Source organism: Osmerus eperlanus, chromosome 19, assembly GCF_963692335.1.
Source record: "Osmerus eperlanus chromosome 19, fOsmEpe2.1, whole genome shotgun sequence".
Lineage (NCBI taxonomy): Eukaryota > Metazoa > Chordata > Actinopteri > Osmeriformes > Osmeridae > Osmerus > Osmerus eperlanus.
The window spans coordinates 12,136,721-12,163,817 of NC_085036.1; the positions used below are offsets into that span (position 1 = coordinate 12,136,721).

The window sequence follows — 27,097 nt, forward strand, 5'->3', positions numbered from 1 at the left end:
TTGGTCTGAGTGTATAGCACTTAGATTCTACAAAAAGTACAACCACTGAACCGCACCACATTGGAAGACTATTTACACATATTTACCAGTCATTTAAATGTGACTGCCATAGTGGGGTGGTCCATAAATAGACTCGTGCTGCCCTCTTCTGGGTTCTGTTGAAAACGATCTGCAGTGCCCTTTGATTTTCTCCCTGTCCTTGTACAAACAAATGGTTTACGAATTGCTGTGCCAAAGTCCCAAATGATCTCTAATCTCGAAACAGTAAACACAAATCCACAAGAGGACACGTTTTCTGTTCCTAGTTTTATTGTGCCATTTTGTCATGATGATAAGGCCTTAGTGGTATATTTACCTCCTTTAAGTTTTGTCGCATATAGTGTATCCCATACATTTTGTACCCACAATTTCGATCTATCCTTCCACCTTTAGTGTGCTCTCACACGCCTTGGTGTAAGCATGCGTACAATAGGATCTACTGCACCATACAATTGACAGTGTCTTGTGACTTTGTATGGAGCATACAAAACAGACAACTCAACTCAGGCTCTGTCAATGTAGGCATTGCATCAATGTGCTGACTTAACTTGTCCGGTTCCATTAGAGTATCTTCTCACTTTCTCTCTCTTTCTCTCTCTCTTTCTCTCTCTCTCTCTCTCTCTGTCTCTTTCTCTCTCTCTTTCTCCCTCTCTTTCTCCTTCTCTCTCTCTCTTTCTCCCTCTCTTTCTCCCTCTCTTTCTCCCTCTCTTTCTCCCTCTCTTTCTCCCTCTCTTTCTCCCTCTCTCCCTCTCTCCCTCTCTTTCATTATGCTTTGAGTGCAGGGATGACACATTTGAGTTCCTGCTTGCATTAATTGGGACTTATTGTGAGAAATTGGCTGTTATACATATGTGGCTTTTTAGAGACACTGTTAATATAACCCGAGTTAATATAACCCGTGTCATTTGGATCAGTCCCCAACAGTCCCCTATAACGCAAGAGAAGCCCATATCACACGTGCTTAAAACCAAGAATAATTTGCTGGGTGCCTTGTCTCATTCTGCCTACCATTGGTCTAGTATGATGTCATCCGCTGTAGAGACCAGACCCACTGTCTCCACACGCGCATCTGAGCGCGCAGGCACATGCATAAGCACGGACGTTGGTAGCCGATGCGAGTTTTATATGGTGTTGAAGATTTTTTTATATAGAAAATTGGCAGTATGATATATTTTTTACATGCATTTCAAGCTTTTTTTTCTTTTGCACAGACGGAAGTGCTAAACAAATGCATGCCACTTCAGAGAATTGGGATGCCTTTCGATATGAGGATTCGTAGACTACACTAAGAGCATGAACATAAAACGGAATTGCCATTCTTAACGTAAGTATAGCAAGTTTTTAATCCATAGACCAAAGCCAGTTTCACTTAAACTAATACACTTCTTCGTCTGAAATTAGCCGAGTGAGCGTTTTGATTCAGCTTCCGATGCCACATGACGAGGTAGCACAAGGATACGTATCCTACACATAAATTACATATTTTGCAGTGCGTAAATGCGTTAAAAGGAGGAACACGAATTGGGATCGAGCCTACAGTGGCTTGGGCTTTGCTTATTTATTTATATATATTTGCGTTTATATATATATTTAAACAATTATGAATCAAGAGAGATTGAATGCACCTCCATTACTAATTAATTATCCTGACAGGGGACGGTATCATGAGCTCTGCGGACTGCTAAAATATTGTCTATTATTTATTGGGACAAAACGTGTAGTGAAAGTGATATGCTGGTTTATTGAACACACATAACTAAACAGTAATCTGCAGGAGCCTGAATGAGGCCACGGCCTATGAAGGCCATAGTTTAACATTAGGTTCTGTATTATAATTTTTTTATGCATGGGCCATGATTTATTATATGTCATCATATAATTCCGAGAGATTGTCCGATATGCATACTGTTGAAATGACCGTTATTATGATCACATAAGCATAAACCAGCCTAATTTTAAAGCAGGAACAGGAACAAAGGACAACCGTGAAACGTCACTCATTGAGATGAGAATAGACTGTTTCTTACTCGCTGCTAGTTGCTCACAGAGACAGAGAGGGTTCCTACGCGTAATGATGTGAGACGATGCGAGAAATAATTTCACTCCGATTCCCCGTAATTTAACTTATGGGCCCCCTTTAAGCAGCCAGGATACCACAATATTTTTGTTTTCCACCCGTGTCCATTAATGTTTTCCTTTCAGGCGGAGAAGTCCATTAATTGTCCATAGCAACCGAGGTGAACGGTATTACAGGTAGGCCGACCTGTGTAATCAACATAGCAATAGCCAATATTAAAAAAAAAGCTTTAAAATCCTAATCAATATCCACTATTATACGTAGACATCACAGCAGGACAGAGCCCATTAAAGGCTTCAAGCAGGATTGCCAATATATTTCAGCAGGGTGCTGTTTCAAAGATCCCACACTAACAGGTCTTACAAATACACACAGTCTTCCACAACAGTATCAGAAGGCCTCAGTAGCCTACACCACTGGCACCTGGGCCCAGTGTCAAACAACAGTTTAGAGCATGTGTGCATTTCTTCCTTACTCTAAGACCATAACAAACAATTGCAGCAACATGCACAACAGCTTCAGGGAGTGAAACCATATGAAGGTTTGTTTAAAAAGACAGATTACTTAATTTCTAAAACCACTAGGACTGACCTCAAACAGAAGACCTATGGTAATAATATAGATGTGATCACCAACAAAGATGATGATTTCAAGAGGCATCAATTGCTTGACTGTTATTCTGTTTTCATGCCGCACTGATTGATGATGGCTGGTGCTGATTGAATTAATACATTGGAAAAAACCCTACGTTCATTTAAATACTGATGAGGTGTTTACATTGTGTGAGGGGAAAGTGACTGGAGTGATGTTGACTTCCATGTTGACAAAACTGGGTCAATGTTACCCACCCCCCATCCTCACCCACACCCCATCCTCACCCCACCCCCCACCCTCACCACAGGCTACAAAGGCAAGGCTGCAAAAGGATAAGATGAGAAGACCATCACCAGTGCGTGGATGTATGCATGTGGGAAATACGAGCATGGTGTGCTTTGTCTATGGGTCACTATGTGTTTTTGCGTGGGAGTGAATATGTTCCTGGCGCACCGTGACTAGTTTCCTCCTCCCTTTAGTCGTTGGTCTACCCTGTCATGTCCCATCCTGTCCCTGTGCTCTGCCATCTCTATTTCTCACCCTTCCAGCCCCAGTTTCTATCTTCTGCTGCATTGTCCAAGAAGGACCTCTCTTACACGGAGAGGCTGACGCTACTAAGCCTGCGTTATATTTAAGATAGTATTCTCCATACTACGCCTTAATCAAAGATAAATACCATATATCTCAACCTCTGTTGTCAAGACAGACCTGACACGATTTAATGCCACAACTAAGTAATGCATTCATTTAATGATGCTAATGATTCACCCGCAACGACCTCTCCTTCAGTATTTAGCAAGTATTTTATGATGAAGTGCTTATTTATAGGCTACGTACATCGATGGGGTGTTGTGCCTCTGGCTGTTACTGCAGCTATCGCTCCAGTAGGGCTGCTGGCCTAGCTATACACTCAGTCTGTTAGCCGGTCAGAGGTGGAGCTACGGATTCGCTTTACGATTCAACAAATTGTTGAGAAAAAGAGGCATGACTGGCCTGTTAAAAGTGACAAAACCAAATAGCCTGTTATTATGCTGCTTTGGTTTTGATTGGTGATCCTTTTGTGTTTGTGCTGTGTGGTTTGAAGGCATTTTACGGATGGCTTACAGAAATATGCATCTTATATTCTTGTAAGCATTCATTATTTAAATGTTTTGTACTGTTATATGTACAGTGCAGTCTCAAATTCTTGGAAGTAATTTTATATTACATGTATGTGCCACTATCTTGTATGAGGTATGTGCGGGATAGTATGTTTCGTTGGTTCAAGGTATTTTGTTCTGTGTTGTTTTCTAAGATAATTTATAGTAATAACTACAAAAAGGAAACTATATAGTCACATTTGTTTTTCTTTTATTCCCTCGATCTCCCTCTCTCTCTCTTCAACACACAGCTTCGTGTAGACCCAGATGCCTCCTCTCCCCCTTGACGAGCGCATAGTGGTTATTCAGCGCCCTAAAAGCTTGGCTCTATGTGCAGGTTCCCCACAGACCACCCCACAGTCCCACTCTCAAATATCGGCCACCAAAAACGGACATCTCGCCCGCCCTCTCCAAGCCCACCCTCCTTCGTCCTGTCCCCATCCACCCTCCTCAAACTCCCACTCTCTGGTATGCAAGCGCAGGTCATCCCGTCTCCAGGTAGCCAAGGGCGACAGGGCCGTCCTCACAGAAGGCGTCAACTACAACCCTAGCCACTGTCATAGCAACGGAACGGTGACTCTCGGGCCTAGACCGCACACACACACCATCGACATCCGGGTGTCCGTAGACAAAGGCACAAAAGAGGCAGGCCGTAGCAACTCGTTAAGCCGCGGCGGGAGTGTGAGGGGTAACCGGGGGAAACGGGTGTCGTTACGCTTGGATCAGGTGTCCGTGGAGAGGAAGACCGGGGCTTCGCCAGGGAAGCCGGTCGTCGTGGTGCAACAGTGCCGGAACAACACGCCGAAGCAGAGTAGGAACGCCGGAGGAAGCCACGCCCAGAACCACCTAGCTGTGAGCCCCGGAGGGGTCCTGGAGTTTGTCCCGGCCCAGAGACAGACGTCCAGGAGAGGGAAGGAGACGCACAGACCTCTCTCCCTCAACGCCACACTCTCTCCCCAAGGTGATCGGAAGGTGCCGTCCACGGGTGACAAAGAGAACTCCAAACTGGGACCCGTCCATCAACCCTCCAACCCTCACAGCCTTCCCCGCCACCAGGCGTCTGTCCCCGTGCCCCATGCCTCCGTCGTAAACGCCCACTACCCCTCATCCCCTCCACCCCGCCCCACCCTCCCCCCTGCCTCCTTCCAGCAGCTCCACCAGCCCCGGCCCTCCAGGAGCCGGGATTCCAGGCCTCACTTCCTTCACGGCCTGCCCCTCTCCCCCTGCTCCTCCCATGGTGGTGGCTTCCCCAGCCCCGACCACACCTGCACCATAGACTTCTCCCGCCCCTTCACCTGCGGTTGCTGGAAGCTGATTCGCTGCCGAGGGGGCAGAGGACACTCCACGGGCTGCCAGGCGGGCGGGGGGAGTCCGTCGTCCTCCTTATCCTGCGCCCACCAGGCTGGAGGGGGGAGCCGAGGCACAGCGGCCATGGGTTTGAGAACCCTGGGAGGGTGTCTGTCCACGGCCTCCACCACCAACACGTCCTCCTCCAACAGCACGGTGTCGGACTGCCGCACGGGCCTCCTCCGGCCGCTCCGTTGCGCCTCCTGCGCTGGCGAGGCCGGAAGTTTCGAGAGTCCGGCCGCCTTCCGCAAAAAACTGGTGGGGGGGTGCCTGCCGTGCGCCCCTCTGTCCTCCACCGCCCCTCTCCGAGCCTTGCAGAGCTGCGTGACCGGCTGCAACCCCAAAACCAGCCAGGCCGGCAGCTCCACCTGCAGCTACTGCAGCAGCGACCCCATCGTCGTGACCTATGACCCCCGCAGAGGCAAACCCCCAGGGATGGGACGGGGGATGGGCGGACCTCATCCGACGGGGGGGGCGTTCCCGCCGGACGACGACGATTACAGCGTGCGCACTATCTGGCCCGAGGAGCTGGCGAAGAAGATGACTCGATCGAAAACGCAGCAGAACCATCAGGTCTGCGCCGGGATGGGAGGCGGCGTGGGGAAAACGCACCATAACCAGAACAGCAGCAACGGGACGAGCCCCATGATCCTGGACTGTCGGAACCTGTTGGAGTTTACGCGCTCGCAGGTGACGGACCATGCAGGCCGACGCAGGCTTCAGCAAGGCAAGATGGCCGTCCTGGATTTCATCGGGTCCGGGTCGGTGTCTGGACGAGATCAAGGCCGGGATTCGCTGAAGAGGCTCTGGAGCAAAGGAGAGGGGTCAGGGATGGGGGATGGCATGGGGCAAGATGATGATCTGACCTACCCTCGCTCCCCCTCACCCCGCTCGCCTTCTCCCCAGTCCCCCCCTTCCTTCTCTCCCCCACCTTCCACCCCTGGGACCCTCATAAAGCCTAAGCCCAGGCAGAGAGACCGGGAGGGCGGGCACTCCCTTCCTTCTGCCCAGTCCCTCCACCTGGTCCTCAACTCACTCAACAGAGAACAGGACGAGGAGAACGGTCGAGGTAAGAAGTTTTTAATTTGGGTTTTTGTTTCTTTTTTCTAACCGTGTTTGTCTTTTCTGCTGAGGGTTTGTCGAGAGACCGTTTCAAACTGATGAGCTGTTTTTCTGCAGCAGGTGTTGAAGAAAAACTATTTCCCTCTCTTTGTTCTTCTTTTCATTACTGTCTCATTTTCTGGTCTTCTTTTACTTTTCTGTTAAATCCCTTTCCTCCCCCTCCCTGTCTCTCTCCATGTTATTTAAACATTGGTTATTTAAAAGGAACTCAGGGATAATGGCTGGTAATTATAGCTTAGGCTCCGGAGAGAGAGAGTGGAGAAATGGAGGGAGGGTGATCAGGGTACAAAGAAAGCAGATAAAAGACTAGATTTTAGAAGTTATTTATTTAAAATAATGTTGCTTGCTGAAAATGGGGTCGCCGACTCTCTGTCCTGTCAGTGAGAGATAAGGCTTTTTCCATTTAAATGACAAAACCCCCCCAGAGATCCAATGTATTCTTATATTTTGTGACATAACTCTGCATTAAGTGAGTGCCTGATGTTGTGAAGACGTCCAGTACGGTCGAATGAGGACTGTTATTGCCCTGCTGCCTCTGTCAGAATTAGACTGAGAGCGCATCAACAGTGGCTGGTCAACTCAAAATGAAGTGAATACCTATTAAACAAACTCCATCTTCACTAATTAATACGTACGGTTTAATCCATTTTACTCATGTGTTTCTCTCATGCCTTTCTGGTACTCGAGTCCTTTCACCCTTCTCTCTGTTTACCAGTTTTCCTCATCAGGGTGAGTGATGGTTTACACACCATCAGCCTCATCCTGTGCTGTGGTCTCACTGTCCTCTCCCCCTCTCCAGGGCACCTCACCCTGCCTCTGTCCTCCTCCCTGCCCGCCTGCCTGTCGGACGAGAGCGGGATGACCCCTGACGTGGAGAACGCCGTGATCAGCCCCATCCTGCCCTTCCTGTTCCTGGGGAACGAGAGGGACGCGGAGGATCTGGACCTGCTGCTGCGTTTCAACATCGGCTACGTGGTTAACGTCACCACTCACCTGCCGCTGTATCACCTGGGCTCCGGTCTGGTGCGGTACAAACGGCTGCCTGCCACTGACAACAGCAAGCAGAACCTGCGGCAGTACTTTGAGGAAGTGTTCGAGTTCATCGGTGAGAAAATGACGGGAGGTTCGGGGGTTGAGTGTGTCTGTGGGTGTGTGTACGTTTATGTGGAAGTGTGTGTGTTTTGTTGACTATTTTCTCCTTTCTCCTTGTTGTTGTTTTTAATGTCTCTGCGTTCTACCTCTGCTGTGTTTCCTCAAAACTGTCTGTCTTTCCTTGAAATAAGAAATACTGAAAGACAAATATCTCAGATGTTCTAGTATCTGCCTGTCGCCAGCGACTGGGCTGACAGTAGGGAGCTATAAATGGATCAAAACAGGACGAGAAAATAGAGAGCCTCATAGCCTCAGATCTGACTTTGAATGTGTGTTGATTTATGGAGCATCTCACGGCCACTTCCCCATCTTCTCCTCGTCTCACACCTCCTCTTCTCCTCGCCTTCTCTTCCTCTCCTCCTTCTCTCCTTTCCTCCTCTCCTCCTTCTCTCCTTCTCTTCCTTCTCTCCTCCTCTCCTCGTCTCCTCCTCTTCTCCTTGTCTCCTTCTCTTCCTCTCCTCCTCGTCTCCTTCTCCTCTTCTCCTCCTCGTCTCCTCTTCTTCTCCTTCTCTTCCTCCTCTCCTTCTCTACTCCTCCTCCTCTTCTCCTCCTCAGAGGAAGCTCACCAGAGCGGCTGTGGCGTGTTGGTCCACTGCCAGGCTGGCGTGTCCCGTTCTGCGACCATCGTCATCGCCTACCTGATGAAGCACACGCTCATGACCATGACGGACGCCTACAAATACGTGCGTGGTCGTCGCCTGGTGGTGTCCCCTAACCTCAACTTCATGGGCCAGCTGCTGGAGTTCGAGAGGGACCTCAACTCAGGGGTGACTCCCCGCATCCTGACCCCCAAACTCAGTGGCCTGGAGACGCAGGTCTGAGGAGGCAGAGTGGCTGGGAGGCAGGGGGGGGTGGAGGACTGGGGATTGGAGGCCTGGAGGGGCAGGGGGCTGAGGGGCAGGGGGTATAGAGACAGCATAGAGGCAACAAGGGTTGTGTTCTGAAGTGTTACAGAACTATATATAAGGAGGGAGTTTAGCTACGTTGATATTAAACGACCAGGAGAAGAGCAAAGTTAGACAGGAAGGGAGAGCTTTGGGGGGGGGAAGATGGAAAATATCATGCTTGTTTGCTACAGTGAGAGAGGCACCTTGATTGATATGGCTCATCTTCCTATTGTAGTGAGTTATAAACCGGTGGTAATTCAATAGCTTCACCGGCCGTCGAACAGTCTAGCCAACCTGATCCTCATCCACGACCATTTGAAATGACGTGCCAAGTTTCTTATGTACCACAGCGCTGGGATATCACTGTTTACCATCCACTGATGGACATGCCTCTGTTACTGAGGGTTCGTATTACTGAGTGAAATGTTCAGGCTGGAGATTTGAAACAAAGCCACCCTACAACTAAATCAATAAGTCCTGCAGATTCAGAGTACAGGATACCCTGGTGAGCTGATTATCCAGCTGCACGCTACTACTGTGTCCACAATGTTGTTGCTCTTTTTCCCCCAAAGAGGTTATTACAATGCACTTTATTGACCATGTATAGTTACGTTTGATTGTTTAACTAACTGCTTCTCCATTAAAGTGAGACAGGTGTTGGGAAACAGTGGAAAAAACATTCTTTGAGTTCAGCCATCTTTGTTTAGCTATATTCAGTCAAGTCATTTAGTGGACCTGCTTATAAGCTTGTGTTGTTTACTTTTAGCTTCTTATGATTTTCTTCTAGGCATGACTTTATAAATCTTTATAACCTCTTGCAGGGTTCGAAATGTGGGGGGGGGGGTCTGAAATCCTCCATAAGTCTACAGGGACCCCCATAATAAATGTTTTGTTAGTTTGGGGTCCCACAAAATCAGCATTTGTCACCTGTAACACGTCAGTGGGGCTAGATACGATATTCAGGAGTGAACATCAGGTAGGCTGATCTTAAATTATAGTTCAAAATGTTAAGATAAGATTTCAAAACATTAAAAAGCTTCTTTTTTTATGATGACGTTTTTTGGGGCCCCTCTAAGAGTCATAAGTCATTTCTAACCCTGACCTTTTGGGAGATGTGCAATAGGGCAGCAGTGGATGGTGGAGGCTGGAGAAAGCCGGGTTCACGTGCCAGTTTTAAATGTTAGGTAAAAAAAACAACAACAACACTATGGAGACCAGAACTGCAAACATCTGTGGTAAAAAAAAAAAAAAAAGAAATTAAACAAGAGACTTACTTGTCAACCCTGAACAAATTCAGCACTGTGTGAATGGAAGGACTCAACAGACATCGGCTGTGTGATTTAAGCCTCAGACCTGCTCAAGGTTCAGTTCTTCAAGGGCCCTTCTTGCTTCTGGATGTTTACTGGGGGTAATACTTTTTTCCTGTAAATGTTTACTGGGGTTCATTCAGAGATATATGTACAGAGTATTTATTTTTATTTATATATTTTGCAACTGCTGTTTATTTTTCATGTTTGTGTCCTTGCTTTCAACTTATTTGTATGTATGCCTTGTTTGTGTTGAATTGGGAAGTACATTACTGGGACAGACAGGAGGAAACTGATCTCCTAGGTCACGGTTCTCAAAGTCAATAACGTAACTAACATCAGTTCAATGTACGAGACAGCAGAGAGCCAATCTTTTAAGTGACTGTCCTCTGAATAGCTTGGTCTCGATGAGCATGTCAACGAATATAACGTCTGTTTTATTTTGCTTCTGTATGCTGCGACAACAATGCTATCTTTGGATTGCCAAAAGAAAGACTTTGAAGTCAAAATCCAAATTGCTTTTGACGAATTGGATATCCAGCCGTCAGATTATAGGCAAGTTTTTACCTGCATTGTCTCTCTGCTTCGTCTTTTGATCCGCAGTCTATATATATATATATATAGCTTCCATCCTGATCTCGAGTCATTCTGAGGTTTTAGAAATCCTTCTATTATTACATGACAGCCAATCGTTAAAATGCAGATGTGCTCTACACTCGTAATGTTAATGGAACTCATGCTAGGCGGGTATAGAATGCTCAGGATAACAGGATTTGTCCGATTCCTCTTCCCAGACATCAACCGACGCTCGCTTCACTCTCACGCCCCTCATGCCTCTTAGTTCCATATCCTGCCTTTCTCTCTCTTCCTCTGGTTTGCCTCCATACGGTCGATGGCCTGCAATGCACCTAAACTATGCATTGTTACTTTAAAGACTTCGGTTGGATCTGTGAATGACTAAAGCAAAGCTTTATCACTACGTTCACTGTGAATCCCACTCTTCCTGTAATATGGTTATGACCTCACCCTCAGTGCTCAAGGTTAAACCCATCACACATGTTTTACGTCCTGGGGTTCCCCAAGTGAAAAAATACAATACTTAAAGTACGGGAGTCAGGTGGCTGAGCGGTGAGGGAATCGGGATAGTAATCCGAAGGTTGCCAGTTCGATTCCCGGTCATGCCAACTGACGTTGTGTCCTTGGGCAAGGCACTTCACCCTACTTGCCTCGGGGGAATGTCCCTGTACTTACTGTAAGTCGCTCTGGATAAGAGCGTCTGCTAAATGACTAAATGTAAATGTAAGTATACTTAACAAAGTAAATGTGAACTCACATACTGTATATTCAAGTTGTCAAAAAGTATGTGAAGATACAAAATCTTTACATTTTTAGCACAGTTCTGATTGTGTAGTAAAAGAGAACTGTAATGATAACGTATAAAGCTCTCATCTAACATTTAAATTAAATTTAAGCATTCTCTTTTTTCCACCTGGGTTGGTCTGTCGCCTCTTAAGTTCCACCTCCATTAGATGAAGCCTTGGTCTCTGATCCTCCTTCAATCACTTGGAATTGACTGTATTATGGCCTTGCGCTCAATACCGGTTGTCATGATCCAGATTTCATCATTATGTCTACTTTGATGTTTAGATTCCGCCGGAGATCAGTCTCGAGGTGTGCATATTTCCTTGTCATCTGTGATGCAGTAATGAGACCATGACAAATGAGATTCGGATGATAGATGCTACGATGAAAGCGTTGAATTTAATGTGGGCGCTCTGAGTTTGGCATGAGGATAATGACACTTGTGGAAGGGTGTTGCTGCTGTAAAAAGAATTAGAACATTAGAACAATACGTGTCAAAAACAAAACAGACAAAAAAACTTGAACTTTTCTACTTGACATAATGGCTTTCATACAGCATGTGTTCAGCGGGCTCAAGGTGAACTTTGCTAAGCGATCCATAAATATTTTGCCAGGAATGCATCATTTTTCTCATATTTTTGATCTAAAACTGCCAGTTTGACCCTTTTACAGATTTATAAAAACATTTGGTATGAAATACCACTAGCATTCAATCTCAAACCAACAATGCCTTTGGCTTAGCTGTGTCACCTTCCAAAGACACAACCATTTATGTTCACTTGTAATTGGATAGCTGGGATTTTTCCTGCCTACTTTGTAGCTGTGTGACGTAGGCTATATTTTTCTACATTCATGTTTGTTCATGGTTATAACGCCATCGTGAGTGTGTGTGTGTGTACATGCTTCTGTATTCGTTCCTGACTGTAAATCTCAGTTTTGTGTGGATGGCACATCAGTCCTGCTAAGGTTTATTCTTCCAAGCATCTTTACCAGGTATTATAAAAGACTATCTGACGCTCTCTTGCTCTATATTATTCAGTCATCCAACTCAAACCTCACTTGAGGGCGTGCAGTGTGTCACGCCATACTCCACTGTGACCTCCGGTTTATTTTTGTGCTGGGGGGGAAGGGCGTTCAATGGTACATCCTTACATCCTAATGTGCCCCACATCTTTAGTTGAATCACCACTTTGCAATGTGGCCTGGTATTAATAATATTGTGAAGGATGCACTGGAGTTATGCAAAACTGTCTGAATTCTTCCTTGGCGAGTTGTTTCCTCAGAGAGAAAGTAGCATGGTTCACCCACTCCCTAAACCGATGGTGCGAGCCGGCTCTTTGGGGAAAGCATTGGAATATCCAAGTGGACAAGGAGGCCTGTGTGAGGCATCTTGGCTGCTTCAGCAATGATAAGAGCAAAATGTAATTGTGATTATTTCTTATAGCGCAAAAAGGAACAGTCTTGAACAAGAACTGCAAGGAGAGAAACTCTTCTGTTTGTGGTTTGCACATAAAACGAAACGATTTCGACCCAGATTGCTTCATAAATGACTCGTTCTGAACATTGAAGTCTGTAAATGGATTATTCCTGTCAGCTTACACCTATCAATGTTTGTATGATTCCGCTTGTTTTTTTTATTGTCTTATTTATTGTGCCAAATCTTGAATTCAAGGATGACAGTTGGTCCAATGATAGCAGTAATGCTGGTATGATACTGAATGGACACCCTCCATGGGTCACAGGAGAAAAACTGTTCATGTATGACCATCACTAGTAGTCTCACTTGTACGAGCGTCCCATATACCTTCTTCCTGGAGAGAAATTGTGAAAAGGCCAGTTTCGACCAACCCTCCTGTATCCCTGTTGCCTCCATCCTCTTGAAAACACTGATTCTCTGAAGTATAATATTTTCATATTGTCGTAATGTCGTAATGCCCCCCCCATCTCCCCTACCTGTACAGTTGTCTCTTCTTATGACTTTTATCAATGACTCTTTGTAATGGGTGCACTGTGACTATTATGATGCTGCTATGTTGTCACGGCGCTGTCGAAACATTGATGCAGAGCGGTTATTATCGCCAGGGTGACTGGACATGCACGTGGAAGAGCTATTTTACATTGCCCCCTTTAAATGTGTATGTGGGTGTAAACGCCTCAAAGCAACTGGTTGCCATTCTGACAGTGTTGCTCGATCTCAGTCCCATCTGTGTGCAGTAACACACAACTTGGCTCTCACCATACTCATCATGTCCTGTGTGTTGGAGGGGGGGAAGGATATTTGGTGATTGAGAGCGTTTTAAAACCCCATTACAGTATGTCCAACACCTGTCTATATTGAATAAACTGTGATATTGCTTTACAGCAACATTAATAATCTGTGTAATGAATACCAACAATATTGATTAATAGTCATGATTACAATATTGTATGTTAAAAATATGTTTTACCCATTGTATGTAAAGGAGAAGAACATGAGCAGATATGCAGATATAAAATGTAAAAATACTCCGGAACTGGCTATTGGAATAAACTTCTTTTTTTAACAACAAACTGAATATCTCTTCATTTGTTAAGACTTCACTTGTCTCTCTGGGTTATGTCACCCTCAAAGACCTCAATCTCTAAACTAAATGTATATATTTTGAAGAGAGGAAACAGGAGCTTTGCATGTGTTTGCATGTTAGTGTGCTTAAGGGATCCATGAACACGCAAACCAAATAATAATAATGTAAACTTACTGCTGGAGTGAAATACAAAGACTCCTCTCTAACCACCATCTGAAGTCCATTCACAACAGAAGTGTTGGTTTGGAAATTATTGAACAGTTACATTACCATCAATGGGACTGTCAGATTGACGGTTCAGATTTTCAGCCAACCCCAGATCTGCCTGGTTAAGGCATTACATAAGCGCCTGTTTGGAAGGCTTGATGGTGTGAACACACACACACCCTGAGGGGGATCAATCACTGCGGTTTCTATGGCACCATGGCACTGCATGCAGTCTGAGCGACAAGATCATTCAGATGATACATATTATAATCACTCACTTCAGGTATAATGGTCCAGAATGTATTGTTTGTGTGTGGAGGAAAGGGGAGTGGCTTGTGAGAGTGTGTTAGAGGGGGAGGGATGAAGATTGACATGACAATCCATGTCATGTAAAAGCAAGGTCAATTTTGCAATAATCAAACATAACTTGACCTATGACATTATCTATGTTCTCTCCGGGGTTATAGTGAGGAGATGGGTATTGGTGTCTGTACATGGGTACATAGCCCTACACTGCCACCATGTTCTCAATAGATCATTTGCTTAACAAAAATGGTATACAAAAAATGTGTTTTGGTTAGAGATGAAAAAGCATATAAGCAGTAGCCTGTATTTTTCTTCTGGGTGTGATTGGTCTCCCCCCCTCCTAGCTGACTTGCAAATACACACCTGCGGAATATACCTGCGTGCTGGTTTTAGGTAGAAGTAATTAGACCTCGTGCAAAAAAATATCCAAATGAACAACATTTGAATATATATTACACACTTTGTTTACGCATTAGACAATACGATTCGGTGACTGCTCCTTTACCAAAAGGATGGTCTAGGCTACGCGTGGAATTCGCTGGAGAGCGCATGATCGACGTTACCTGGGTACAATGCTTTTTCTCTCCGTGGGTTATTTTCAAACAAAGCACAGATCCAAGCGTTGAAATGGTTTTAAGTACCGTAGGCCTAGTCCGTTCAAGGAAACCAAACAGCTGAAGAAAAGCGATATAGAACATCTGAAAGTATTGAATTATTTGTTTAATCCTGTAATCGTCTTCTCTATCTCAGTGCGTCTTCCCTGTCTGATAGCTTAGCACACAAGTAAGTTGTTTATTTATACTTTTTCTGTGATAAAAGCTTATCATTGGCAGTTGTTTATCTTAAGGCTATACTAAGTGATAGTGGTAGTGATTTTATGTTAACATCTAAATGTTATGGTAACTATTGTTTCAACAAAATCCTTCTTTGCTCATCAGCCATTTAATGCCAACTCAACTCTAGGGAAATCTTAACCACAGTAGCTGGCAGATATAATGCAAGACCATGCCGATTCCATGCAAAAGCTTAACTTTTTAAAACATTCTTTAAAAATAATATTTATTTAGGATCCAAGTGTACTATTTCACTTTTTTCCATACTTGTTTTTAGCCTAGGGGTACATGATGTACCTATGGCTGTATGGCAACTTCAGTCCTTAGCCAGGCACATAACAAGCCACCATGGTGCATCACCTAGGAAACCAACTCCCCAGTGATGGTTGCTCCTTATGATAGCATAGGCTCCCTGTATTGGTCAAATGTCATGTTGAAAAAGCTCAGCATTCGGCGAACACACAACAGTGAACCCGTTTTTTCTGCTTGTCTTTTTTTTCACCTTTTACTAAACTCTTGTCTGTATCCCATCTCTCATCTTCTACGCTGCAGCCAATGGCGCGATGCAGGTGCAATGGACGGATACTGTGCCTGTGCCTCCTGCCCTGTGTGATGATGGGTCATCTTGTCATATACATCATGGTGTCTATATTCATCACGGTCTCCTATTCCCCTCCCCATGTACCGGTCCGCTTCGTCGCCCCGGGAGCCTCCTCAAACTCTGGGGCATTGGCACCCCATCCACTGGGCCCCTTCTGGAACCTGCGTCTGCAGGAGACAGCCCTATGGAACCGTCTTCAGCACACCTGGGACAGACGGTATAACCCTATTCTACAGGGGAACGTGACCAATGGGAGCTCCTCCACGAGGCAGGGCAGCGAGGGAGCTCCGTGGCAGGGCAGAGAGTGCTCCTCCACCTGCGTTTCTGATTCGGAGCAGTGCTGGGGCGCCCATCTCCACGACTACAACACCCTCCCGGAGCAGATGAAGGCGTTTGTCCTCTCCATGCACTGCAGAGAGTACCCCCTCCTTAGGAACCAGCCCAGGCTGTGCGCCAGCAACGAGAGCGGGGAGTGGGAGAGCCCCTTGCTCCTGATGGCCGTCAAGTCCCAGGTGGGTAACTTTGAGAACAGGCAGGCCATCCGGGAGACTTGGGGGCGGAGCGGCTTGGTGAAGGGGGAGCAGGGGAGGGTGGGCGGGCTGGTACGCACTGTCTTCCTCCTGGGGAGGCAGGACTCGACCACGGGGCCCCACCCAGACCTCGGAGGCCTCTTGGAGCTGGAGAGCCAACAATACAGAGACATCCTGCAGTGGGATTTCAGGGACTCCTTCTTCAACCTCACCCTGAAGGACCTCCTCTTCTGGCACTGGCTGCAGCATCACTGTCCAGGCGTGCAGTTCATATTCAAAGGCGACGATGATGTTTTCGTGAGGACAAACGCGCTTCTGGATTACCTGCACAAACAACGAGCGGAGCATGACGTGGCACAGGCGAGTAGAAACAAAACCGAGACGTTGGATCTGTTCGTCGGTGACGTAATCAGCAACGCCAAGCCGAACCGCGAGCCGTACACCAAGTACTACATCCCCGAGAGTTTCTACGAGGGCGTGTATCCTCCTTACGCCGGAGGAGGGGGCGTGGTCTACTCTGGATCCCTCGCCGCGAGCCTGAGACAGGTGTCCGAGAGGGTGCGCATGTTCCCCATCGATGACGTGTACCTGGGCATGTGCCTCCACAGGCTTGGGCTCTCTCCTGGACACCACCCCGGGTTTTTGACCTTTGACCTCCCTGAATCGGAGAGGGACAAGCCCTGCGCATACAGCTCTGTGCTGCTTGTTCACAAGCGCAGCCCCAAGGATATGCTCACACTCTGGAGCAAGCTACAGACGCCCCCCACCCCGTGTTGATGAAGAGACACTCACGCATTGACAGCAAAGCACAGCGAGAGATGGGGCGTGGGGGGATGGGAATAGCCCAGTGGTTAGAGTATTTGATCGCAGATCAAGAGGTCACAGGTTCAAAACACCCTCTGTGTGTCGTCTTTGGTTAAATGCGGCTGTAAATAATAATATATAAAATACATTATTGAGACACACAGTGAGAGGGCACAGTTACACTGAGACACATGTAGAGGATGGTCAGAGACATCTCTGGCAGGAAGGAGAAAAAACCTGGACATCATAATGTATAAAGCATGTGAACAGAACAGGAAACACACAGAAACAGTAAAGGCCTGAAATCAAAACCTTTTAAATAACATTTCAATCAGTTTAATTGAACTGTGGATGTCTTTATTTTGCTTTTATGTAATCTGTAAGTATGTATAAAAATGTATACAATATGGGAATTGCCACATCTTAACATCTTTAAGTACGCCTAATGTAGATAATGTAGCCTCAATAATTTTGTTTAATCGGCGCATACATCAATACTGAAGCGATACTTCAGATAGGTTAAAGGGAGAACATTGTCATTCACCAAATGGTATTTATTTATGTGCTGGTGCTATACTTTAATAATAATTAGTTTGCTCACATTTTTGATTATCATGCCGTTTGTTTATGCCTGTGTATTTGAGGGAAAACTGTTAATGATTTTAAATATATAGACTTGGTTTAGGTGCTGCCTATATGAATACAACAAAAGTTAAGTAGAAGCGGTGAATAAATAGATGCAACGTGAGCCCAGTTGTCTTCACTTGTCTACTCCCTTGTACAAACTTGGACATAAGGCAAACATGATTGGTAAAATGTTGGCTTCTTACACCTATCTTTTACTTTGACATCTGCGTGGGCGACCCCTTGTTTTTAAAGTGACGTTTCAATTGACCCAGGAAGTGCTTCAAGTCCACGTGAGGTGAGGTCAAATCATCGTATTTTCGTCGTTTCCGCTAAAGCAAAGCTGTTGCTAGTGAGGTAGTTCACCGTCAATTGAATTGTGCAGCTATTAAGACGCACTAGTTTCCACTCAACCTCACGTTGTTATCAATATGGGGTCCTCCAAAAAACATAAGGAAAAGGGACGCGAAAAAGACAAAGACGCAGAAGATCGTCATCGGGAACACAAAAAACACCGTCACAAGGACCGAGAAAGAGATAAGGAACGGGATGCCACCAGAGACAGAGAAAAGCGAAAACGGTCTAGGTCCAAGGATAGAAGCGGACGCGGTACCGAGAAGGAAAGTAGAAGCAAAGCCGACAAGAGTACCGGGGAGCCCCGAGTCAAGAAAGAAAAGGTTGAGTCTGGATATGAGGCGAGCACATCCACAGGTAAACAAAGATAGCTCGTTAGCAATGGTAGCTTACGCTAGTAGCAATCGCACCAGGCTTGCCTGGGCCTTTAACATTCAGGCAATAATGTTCTAGTGGACAGACTAAAGCAGATATACTTGTTGTTTTATCATGTGTGGTAGTTATCTGTGCTGTCACATGGAATTCTTGCCTCAGTAAAACGACTTTCATTTTACTGCAGACATTGGACCACAATCTGCAAGTGGCGATGCCTCCCTTAGCATCGAGGAGACCAAGTAAGTAACATGGATTATATGTAAACAAATGTGCAGCTTCACCGAATGATGGCGGTAAACGCCTTGAAACCCCGATGATTACTTCTGTGAATTTACTTACCTTGTATTTACGCGTAATTGACACCTTGTTTGTCTTTATTCCCTGACAGCAAATTGAGAGCCAAGCTGGGTCTAAAACCCCTGGAACTAAATGAAGCCAAGAAAGGTGAGTCACGTCTTGAGATGTCCAGAACGACTACAAACCGTGGAAAACAAAATGGGAGAGTATTGCAGTATTGTTCATTGACTAATCGGGTCTTCCCTGCTGTCCCAGAGCTTGGTACCAAGGAGGATCCGAAGGTGGCAGAGACGATCAACCCCGTCACTATCCGAAAGCAGAAGGACATGAGGGAGAAACTAGCGGCTATGAAAGAAAAACGCCTCCTGAATAAGAAACTGGGGTAAGTACTCTTAAGAATAAGACTTCTCGTATTGGAAGACTTTTAATAAGCCCGCGAGCAACACAGTTACTGTTGTTACTGCAAAGAAAATATTGATACTGATATGAGACTTCTGCACTGTAGGTAATATCCAGGCCGCTCCATCACACTAACCACAGAAATACAGTTTGAACTATTCACTCCTGTTCCTAGATCCGTTGCTGAGGTTACTATATGCACAGTTTGGATAAAAGTGTTGGTAAAATGTTTTTTAAATGTATACATCCTCTCTCCATTTAGGAAAGTGAAGACTCTAGCAGAGGAAGACTGGTTGGATGACACCACTGCCTGGGTTGAGAAAAGCCGGAAGCTGGCCAAAGAGAAAGAACTGGCAGAGAAGCGAGTGAGTGATGAAAATGCAGTGGATGGAGGAATGCCTTGAGATGGCAGGAGATGCATCTGTGTTGTTTTCACATTTGTTTGTCACTTTCCCATCATGCCTTACTTTTACAAATTCATCCCCCGTCCAGGAGAAACTTCTGGAGGAGATGGACCAAGAGTTTGGTGTGAGCAGTCTGGTGGAAGAGGAGTTTGGACAGGCCAAGAAGGTATGCATTTAAGTCCACTTGCAAGTCCACTTGCAAGTAGGGTGAAGTGCCTTGCCCAATGACACAACGTCATTTTGCATTGCCAGGAATCGAACCGGCAACCTTCTGATTAATAGCCCGATTCCCTAACCTCTCAGCCATCTGACCCCCTCTTGTTTTTGCTACTTGTCATATATTTACAATCTCAGGACTGTAATATCTGCTACAAGAGCTTTTGCTTACGCTGCTGTTGTGTTATATCTTGACATTAAGAGCAAACTTGTATGAAGACTTGGTCAAATAAATCCTGTATTTTTCCTGTCTTTCATAGGTAGCCTACAGTTCCAGGGACTTAAAGGGCCTTACAGTGCAGCACAAGATGGAATCATTCAATGAGGGGGAGACAGTCATCCTCACACTGGAGGACAAAGGTGATTGGAGGAGGACAGGAAATGTAAAGCAACCTTCCTATTGACTGCAGCACATTATCGTCCTGTAACCTGTGTCCTCGCCTCTCAGGCGTCCTGGAGGAGAAAGACGACGTGCTTGTCAACGTGGGGCTGGTGGACAAGGAGAGGGCGGAGAAGAACGTGGAGTTGAAGAAGAAAAAACCGGAATACAAACCCTACGAAGAGGAAGAGAGCGTCGATGACATGGCTGTGGTAAGACGAGTCCGAGGTTCCAGTGAAAGAAAAACACCTACATTTAGTCCTAGAATATAATATGAAAACAACCAATATTATTCCTATTTGCCCCGTTTTTTAATCATGTCTTGTGACTTAACTCAAGTCCAGTGCCTGAATTGTGACCTCTTTATCCGGCAGATAAAGCCCCGCATCGTACTGGGCAAGTATGACGAGGAGATCGACGGGGAGCAGAAAAAGAGCTTCCGGTTGAGTACCGGTGGCTTCGCTGAGGGGGAGAGGGAACTGCAGGCCATCAGGGAGACCCTGCGCAGCCAGGCCCAGTCCCTGCAGATGCCTGCTCTCATGATCGCCTCAGAGTACTATTCACCCGGGGAGATGGTGAGTCCTGATCTGAACCCTGAAGGCCTTTTAGAATCTGAATCAGAAAGGGTTTTATTCGCCATGAAAGTTTGCAAAGACAAGGAATTTACTTTTGGCAGGAAGGTACATACATTAAACATATAGGAATCCTAAAACTTAAATAAGATAGGGTCTCAACTTTGGGAATGTACTTTGTTCGAATGTGAATGCCTATACTGGTGAAAGGGTTACGAAATGGCCGTGGATGTTTTATAGTTTGCTCATTCGTTCGTCTCCCTCGGTTGTCGTTATTGAGAGACGGCCTCTGGATGCTCTTGTTGTAGGTGGGCTTTAAGAAGACCAAGCGACGCATCAAGAAGATCCGTAAGAAGGAGAAGGTGTCTCTGCCCGATGAGCTTCGCCTGGACGACACGCGCAGTACCGACTTCGGCTCCAGGTTCTGCTTCGTTCACTTTGTGTGTTTGGAACGTTACAATTCTGAACAATGAGGTTCTGTGTGTCTGGAACTGTGAGGTTCTTACGTCTGGAACAGGTGAGGTTGCACTGCCCCGTGTCACTGAGACCCTGCTCCTCTAACCATCCTCCCAGGTCAAGGGGCCGCGGCCGCAAGCTGGAGGCCCTGGAGGGAGGGTCCGAGGGGAACAGCACCTCCATCGACGTTCCCCAGCAGTCCGACGACGTCAGAACAGCCAACATGGAAATCAGTGACGAAGGTGAGATTAATGATTTAATGTATCAATGATATGTTCATGCCTCAAGGAGAGCGTCCTGAGATCTTTCAACGACCTTACATGACCTTCCAGCTCTTGAGCCCTTTAAGGATCCCTTGGCGATGCCCATGTAACGGTCGTTTGACCGTGTTGGTCAGTGTCCACATCATCACCTCCGCTCCCTGTTCTGTGTGACCTCAGAGGACTTTGTGTCCCCGGAGCCGGCTGTGATGGAGGAGGACGAGGCGGAGGCCGAGCTGCAGAAGCAGCTGGAGAAGCAGAGGAAACTGAAGCAGAAACAGCTGCTCAAAGACTCTGGAGAAAAGGTGTGGACTGTCTGGCAGTGGTGCCCGACGCCCTGTCCAAGTGTTTTATTGTCAGATGCACAGACCAACATAGGGTCAGACAGGGCACTAAAATTCTTAGGACAAGACAACGCAAAGCAACCTGGCATAACATGACAAGTTAACATATAATATAATACTAAACCTATAATACACATAATATATACTGACCTTATAACCTATATGAACCTAGAAACAAGTAGTGTACAATTACCCTGTTAAGACTTCACTAGGGCTTCTAGCGTTCAGTCACCTTTAGTCAAAAATGTAAAATATCACTAAAAGTTGTGATTTATGGTCTTGTTTGCAATCAATTAATTTCACTGGGAATTATTTGATGTGTATTCCACTGCCTCTCTCTGCCTTCCTGAACAGGTGGTGGAGCAGGTCAAGGTGCTCGGTGGGGAAGGTGACAACACTGACGATCCTGACCGGAAGAACAATATCGTGTTCAATGCCACCTCTGAGTTCTGCAGGACACTGGGGGACATCCCCACCTACGGCCTCTCAGGAAACAGAGAGGACCAGGAGGACATCATGGTTGGTACACCACAGGGAACTTTGTTTAGGTCAACACTGCAATACATCTCAATGACCACAGATGTATGTATAGCTTAGTGGTAGAGCAAATTACTGCAGATCAAGAAGCCGCAGGTTCAGATGCCCCCGTACATCGTTTTAGATTAACGCTCTCTGCTCGATAAATACATTGTGTCATCCTCACATTTACACAGTATCCAATTGGGGTGCCTCCAGAAATTAATATAAATGTTGACAGTAAGGTGCGTACCCTTATAACCACCTCTTATCGTTTTCTTTTTCTTCTCAGGATTTCGAGCAGGAGGCGGAGAGAGATGGCGCTGGGGGTTCCGACTCTGAGACGGATGAGAATGTTGGCTGGAGCATGGTGAACCTGGACGAGGAGATGAAACAACCAGACGTGAGCGGCCCTCTTGCCTGTTGTTTGGATTTAGATGTTTGGTAGTTATTCATGTTCATGTCTGCTGCAAAATTGCAATCCCCCCCCCCTGGGATCAAAACAATTCCATCAACCCTCCCTCTCTTCTGAAGCGTCTTCCATATCCATGCTGTCAGAGCCCCCTAGTGGTCATAATATAGAATACCAATAAGCTAATTAGAGAACCTTTATTCCTCAGTTAATAGTGTGTGTGTGTGTGTGTGTCTTCCCTCGCTTGCAGTTCTCCACGGCATCCACCACCATTCTGGATGAAGAGCCGATCGTCAACTCCGGGCTAGCTGCTGCCTTGCATCTCTGCAAAAACAAGGGTGAGATCATGTCTTCAATCAATCAAGACACTTTTATCTAAAGAGACATACGGAGGGGGATTTGAACCTGGGACCTCTTGATCTGAAGCCAAACGCTCTGCTCTACCTCTGAGGTGTACCCACCCCCCAGACTTTAGTTATCAGCCTTTGACGTTATCAGTTTCTCGGTCATTACGAATGGCTTGTAATCATTTTTGGGGGTTAAAAAACCTGTTTACTTAGCTATCTGTTTTGTTTCTTCTCTTCTTTCAGGCCTCTTGGACACTCAGATGCAGAAGATAGCTCGCGTTAGGGCACCGAAGGGCGCCCTACCAAATGACAATTATTGCATTGAGGACAAAATGTAAGTTTCAAAGTATAGTGACCGTTCACGCACAAATTTGCACCAAGCTATTTCTAACATCTCTATAAGCAAATGTACATGGCGTAAGCATGTATCCAATGGCACTCCTGGTCCCTTTGTTCACTACCTTCCCTCGTCTCCAGGACGATAGACGACAAATACAGCCGGAGGGAGGAGTACAGAGGCTTCACTCAGGACTTCAAGGAGAAGGACGCCTACAAGCCAGACGTCAAGATCGAGTATGTGGACGAATCTGGCAGAAAGCTGACTCCAAAAGAGGTATGGTTGTCCTGTCAGCCTTCAGTTTGTGCAACCTTGCAGCACTAGTAATTGTAAAGTCTGCAGTAACCCGGATTTCAGACATCAGAATCAGAATTCGGTTTATTCGCCATGTATGTTATACAAACACGGAATTTACTGTGGCAGGGAGGTGCAAACACTAAACATATACGAATCTTAAATTAAGTAAAGGTACAGAAGTTTAACTATTCCTAAGAACTAAACAATCTAAGAATAAAACAATTTAAATATAAAATAAAATATATATAAGAATGAGCAGCATGAGTGGTCAACATAGTGCAATCAGATACTGGGATGAATCATGAATAATGAAACATTAATTCAGGTAAAGCGATGCAGTTATGTATTTGTTCATAAATGTATTTATTTCGCGCACTAATCCTGTTCCTTCTCCAGGCGTTCAGGCAGCTGTCCCATCGTTTCCATGGCAAAGGGTCTGGTAAGATGAAAACAGAGAGGAGGATGAAGAAACTGGAGGAGGAAGCCGTAAGCTCATTCTTCACTCTGTACCCTAAAGTGTGGCATGTTACTTACATTCCTATCCCGTGACTCGGTTGATTAACCGTATTTTTCTTTCTTTCGTCAGCTGCTGAAAAAGATGAGCAGTAGTGACACTCCACTGGGAACAGTAGCTTTGCTACAGGAGAAGCAGAAATCACAGAAAACACCCTACATTGTCCTCAGTGGGAGTGGAAAGAGCATGAATGCGTGAGTGATCAGCAGTTTAACTTTGGGGACCAACAGAAAGACACCAACAATGTTCTCTGTTAATTGGAGACCTAGTGATGGATTAGCTCTGTTACCATTATTGCTGATAAACGGAGGTGTACCTTCCCCTACTTGGATAAAATAATCAGCAAAATTTATCAAATGTTACTTAACCTTTGGCATTGTCAACCTAATGAGATAAAATTCTGTTTTCCACTATTTATATATTATCCCACTATTTATATATTATCCTATCTCTAACCCTATTATTTTTCTGTCCTCAGAAACAACATCACCAAATGAGCTTGACAAGGATGACCTTTCCTGTGTGGTCTCTCACTCTCACACGCATACACACACACATTTTAAGTTTGTTCTAAATTGAATCAAGTCGCTATTGTTATATATAAAGTGGATTTGTTGTTTTGACCAAGGATTTATGTCTACAATGCTTATCATTGTTGTAATAAAGAATTGACAGAATTAGCTTGTTTGCCTTTGGTGATTAATTTGTTTTTCAACAAATAAGGAAGAAACTGCATAAAGGAAATACTGGCCAACACTTAATTTGTGGGGTGTTAAGGGGGTGAAAGTATACATTTAGTTTTATTTAAACATATAAGTAATGTAAACATTTTTACATTCTAACTATCACCTTCAAGAACACTTTTACCAAATAGAATAATCTTCGAGAAAGAAAATTCAAATGAATATCGTAACGGAAACGGAAACTACCAAACGGCGGGACAAGGAAGTGATTAGAATGTGTGAAACGCAGCTGCGCTCCTATTGATAGCATCTATCGCATCAGGCCAGGTTGAGCTGCAGTGGTCGGAGAGGAACGAACTGTCTACGATAGTAATAAGGTTGTAAACCTACATTCTACATATGAACGACTTCAGTAAAAATGTACAAATGTCGATGTATTGTAAATTTAGCGGTGTAAACTTTACGCTTACACCACCTAGCTTTCTCGCTAGGTCGCTAACTAGCTCTAGCTAGCTCAGCTCTGACTTTCTATTTGAATATGTAGCTTACCTGCTAATCAGTTAGCTAACCCATTGTTGATTAACAGATTGTAATTATAAATTATGGCCAAAAACGCTTTATGTACACGTGGCTCTGGAAGTAGGTTTGAATATAGAAGTGAAAGTTGGAACGTAGAGAGATCATGATGTGAATCAAGGTTGGTAATCAGACTATATAGCTAGCTAGTTGCCTTACTTGGAAAACTAAGCGGTAAACATGACAGGCTAGGTTAAGGATTCCACAATAATGCTTTTCTCTGCTTTTCTTGTTTCCCGTTAAAAGCTCCAAGCAACTACTGAAGAAGATCAGGGAACTACCAAGTAGCCATGTCTTCAACATCCCAGAAACACAAAGAGTTTGTGGCAGAGCCCATGGGGGAAAAGTTGGTGATGGCTCTTGCAGGCATTGGAGAAGTGCTCGGCAAAAGACTGGAGGAGAAAGGCTTTGACAAGGTGATTATTATTATTTTTTTTACTCTAGTAAAAAAAAAATTACAGACTTGGATTGGCTTTATAAAAGTGCTCTCCACTTGTTGATGTTGCTAGACAAGAGAAAAGTAGCTGTTCATTGTATTGTATTTTTAATCACTTAAGTGATCAGGCACTGATTTGATGTACTCAAGCTGAGTACCTTAACTGATCAAATGTCAAGTTCTATCCTAATCCTGTTTCCATTCATGTACCAATACTGCGCCCTCTCACCCACAGGCCTATGTTGTTCTTGGACAGTTCTTGGTGCTCAAAAAAGATGAGGAGCTCTTTCGGGACTGGCTGAAAGATACGTGTGGGGCAAACGTTAAACAGCAAGGCGACTGCTATGGCTGCCTTCGTGAGTGGTGTGATTCTTTCCTGTAAACTACACAATAGTTCCTCCTGGTTTTTGGTTTGTTTTTAGTGGGAATTTTTATTTTTTAAGTTCAAAACATATATTTACCTCTTCTTTGGTCTCACACTTGGCGACACCTCAAATGGACTGACAAAAGAATGAGGGAGTTTAGCAAAGTCAGATGTATAAGACCGTATTATGTTGGACAGAGACCTACTAAATGTCAAGACAGTTCTTTTTGTTCCAGTTAACCACCAGAGCAACTTTTAAATACTGATCTTTTTACATCTATATTTTTGGCCTCACCGAAGCCTTTTTGATGCTTTTTTTGTCTGTTTCTGTGCTAGTGTATTTCAATTTAGACTTTATTAAAGGGGGAAAAAATCAATTATCCAATCACAAAAGTATTGCAACTACTGCTGAAATTGTTCAACTGTTTGCCTCTTCACTAACATGAAAAACAATGAAAATGTAATCGCATTGTAGAATATTTCAAAGCCACATAGCTTTTTATTAGAAACTGAAAATATCAAGATGTTATTTTCATGTTACCGAAAGATTAGCTTTCTTAAATTCTCACCATGTTGAGTTTTGATGCTGAATATTATTTTCAGTGTTTTAAGAAATGCCTTAATGTGATTTGATTCAGTCATCAATAGTCGGCTAATTGAGTTGTGGGGTAGTACACACAACCATCACATATCACTTTGCAATTGTAAAAGCAAAAGGCAACCTGAAATATTAATGTAGTGTTGGTCCGATCTTGAGCATTTTTCTGCTGCTCATGGTTTTAATGGTTAATGGATGGTTTTACTGAAACACTGACTCATGTTTTGTAATCGACTGTGAAAGCATGTTTGTTTTTATATTTCTCTTTCGATTAAATATATGAAGGACAACTGCAGACAATGTTTGCTTTTGTTAAGATTATTTTGACGTTCTCTGAAATAAAGAAATGAAAGGCAAACTTGATATTTGTGAGAAGAGATTTTATTTTCCTCTTTGATGTCCCACTCTTTTACTTCCATCAAAGCTCTGCATTTGTTTTTTTGGTAAGAAATCTGCAATACAGTGA

General features: G+C 44.8%; 4 protein-coding genes across 5 annotated transcripts; all 4 read left to right on the top strand.

The window, feature by feature from the left end:
• The first annotated feature begins 1,134 nt into the window (after positions 1–1,134).
• si:dkey-175m17.7 (uncharacterized) lies at positions 1,135–8,305 on the top strand. The gene is made up of 4 exons (XM_062485548.1): positions 1,135–1,363; positions 4,101–6,265; positions 7,118–7,423; positions 8,026–8,305. Exons 2-4 carry the CDS (start codon positions 4,117–4,119, stop codon positions 8,289–8,291), a joined length of 2,721 nt encoding a protein of 906 aa, XP_062341532.1. The 5' UTR covers positions 1,135–1,363; positions 4,101–4,116; the 3' UTR covers positions 8,292–8,305.
• Positions 8,306–14,602: 6,297 nt separating this feature from the next.
• si:dkey-175m17.6 (N-acetyllactosaminide beta-1,3-N-acetylglucosaminyltransferase 2) lies at positions 14,603–17,318 on the top strand. The gene is made up of 2 exons (XM_062485427.1): positions 14,603–14,886; positions 15,489–17,318. The coding sequence occupies exon 2, from the start codon at positions 15,492–15,494 to the stop codon at positions 16,842–16,844; it is 1,353 nt and encodes a 450-aa protein (XP_062341411.1). The 5' UTR covers positions 14,603–14,886; positions 15,489–15,491; the 3' UTR covers positions 16,845–17,318.
• A 494-nt stretch (positions 17,319–17,812) lies between these two features.
• sart1 (spliceosome associated factor 1, recruiter of U4/U6.U5 tri-snRNP) lies at positions 17,813–24,651 on the top strand. Its single transcript, XM_062485785.1, has 20 exons — positions 17,813–18,206; positions 18,409–18,463; positions 18,613–18,668; positions 18,777–18,903; positions 19,183–19,285; positions 19,413–19,490; positions 19,801–19,900; positions 19,989–20,131; positions 20,294–20,494; positions 20,800–20,912; positions 21,065–21,189; positions 21,388–21,512; positions 21,906–22,070; positions 22,360–22,470; positions 22,730–22,817; positions 23,070–23,160; positions 23,304–23,439; positions 23,857–23,946; positions 24,047–24,168; positions 24,453–24,651. Exons 1-20 carry the CDS (start codon positions 17,927–17,929, stop codon positions 24,469–24,471), a joined length of 2,328 nt encoding a protein of 775 aa, XP_062341769.1. The 5' UTR covers positions 17,813–17,926; the 3' UTR covers positions 24,472–24,651.
• Positions 24,652–24,883: 232 nt separating this feature from the next.
• Positions 24,884–26,994, top strand: banf1 (BAF nuclear assembly factor 1). Of its 2 annotated transcripts, none has more exons than XM_062485146.1 (3): positions 24,884–25,034; positions 25,480–25,649; positions 25,905–26,994. In XM_062485146.1, the coding sequence occupies exons 2-3, from the start codon at positions 25,524–25,526 to the stop codon at positions 26,049–26,051; spliced, it is 273 nt and encodes a 90-aa protein (XP_062341130.1). In that variant the 5' UTR covers positions 24,884–25,034; positions 25,480–25,523; the 3' UTR covers positions 26,052–26,994. The 2 variants fall into 2 exon arrangements, with proteins under 2 accessions (XP_062341130.1, XP_062341131.1); XM_062485147.1 differs by having other exon boundaries at positions 24,949–25,033; positions 25,472–25,649.
• Positions 26,995–27,097: the final 103 nt, after the last annotated feature.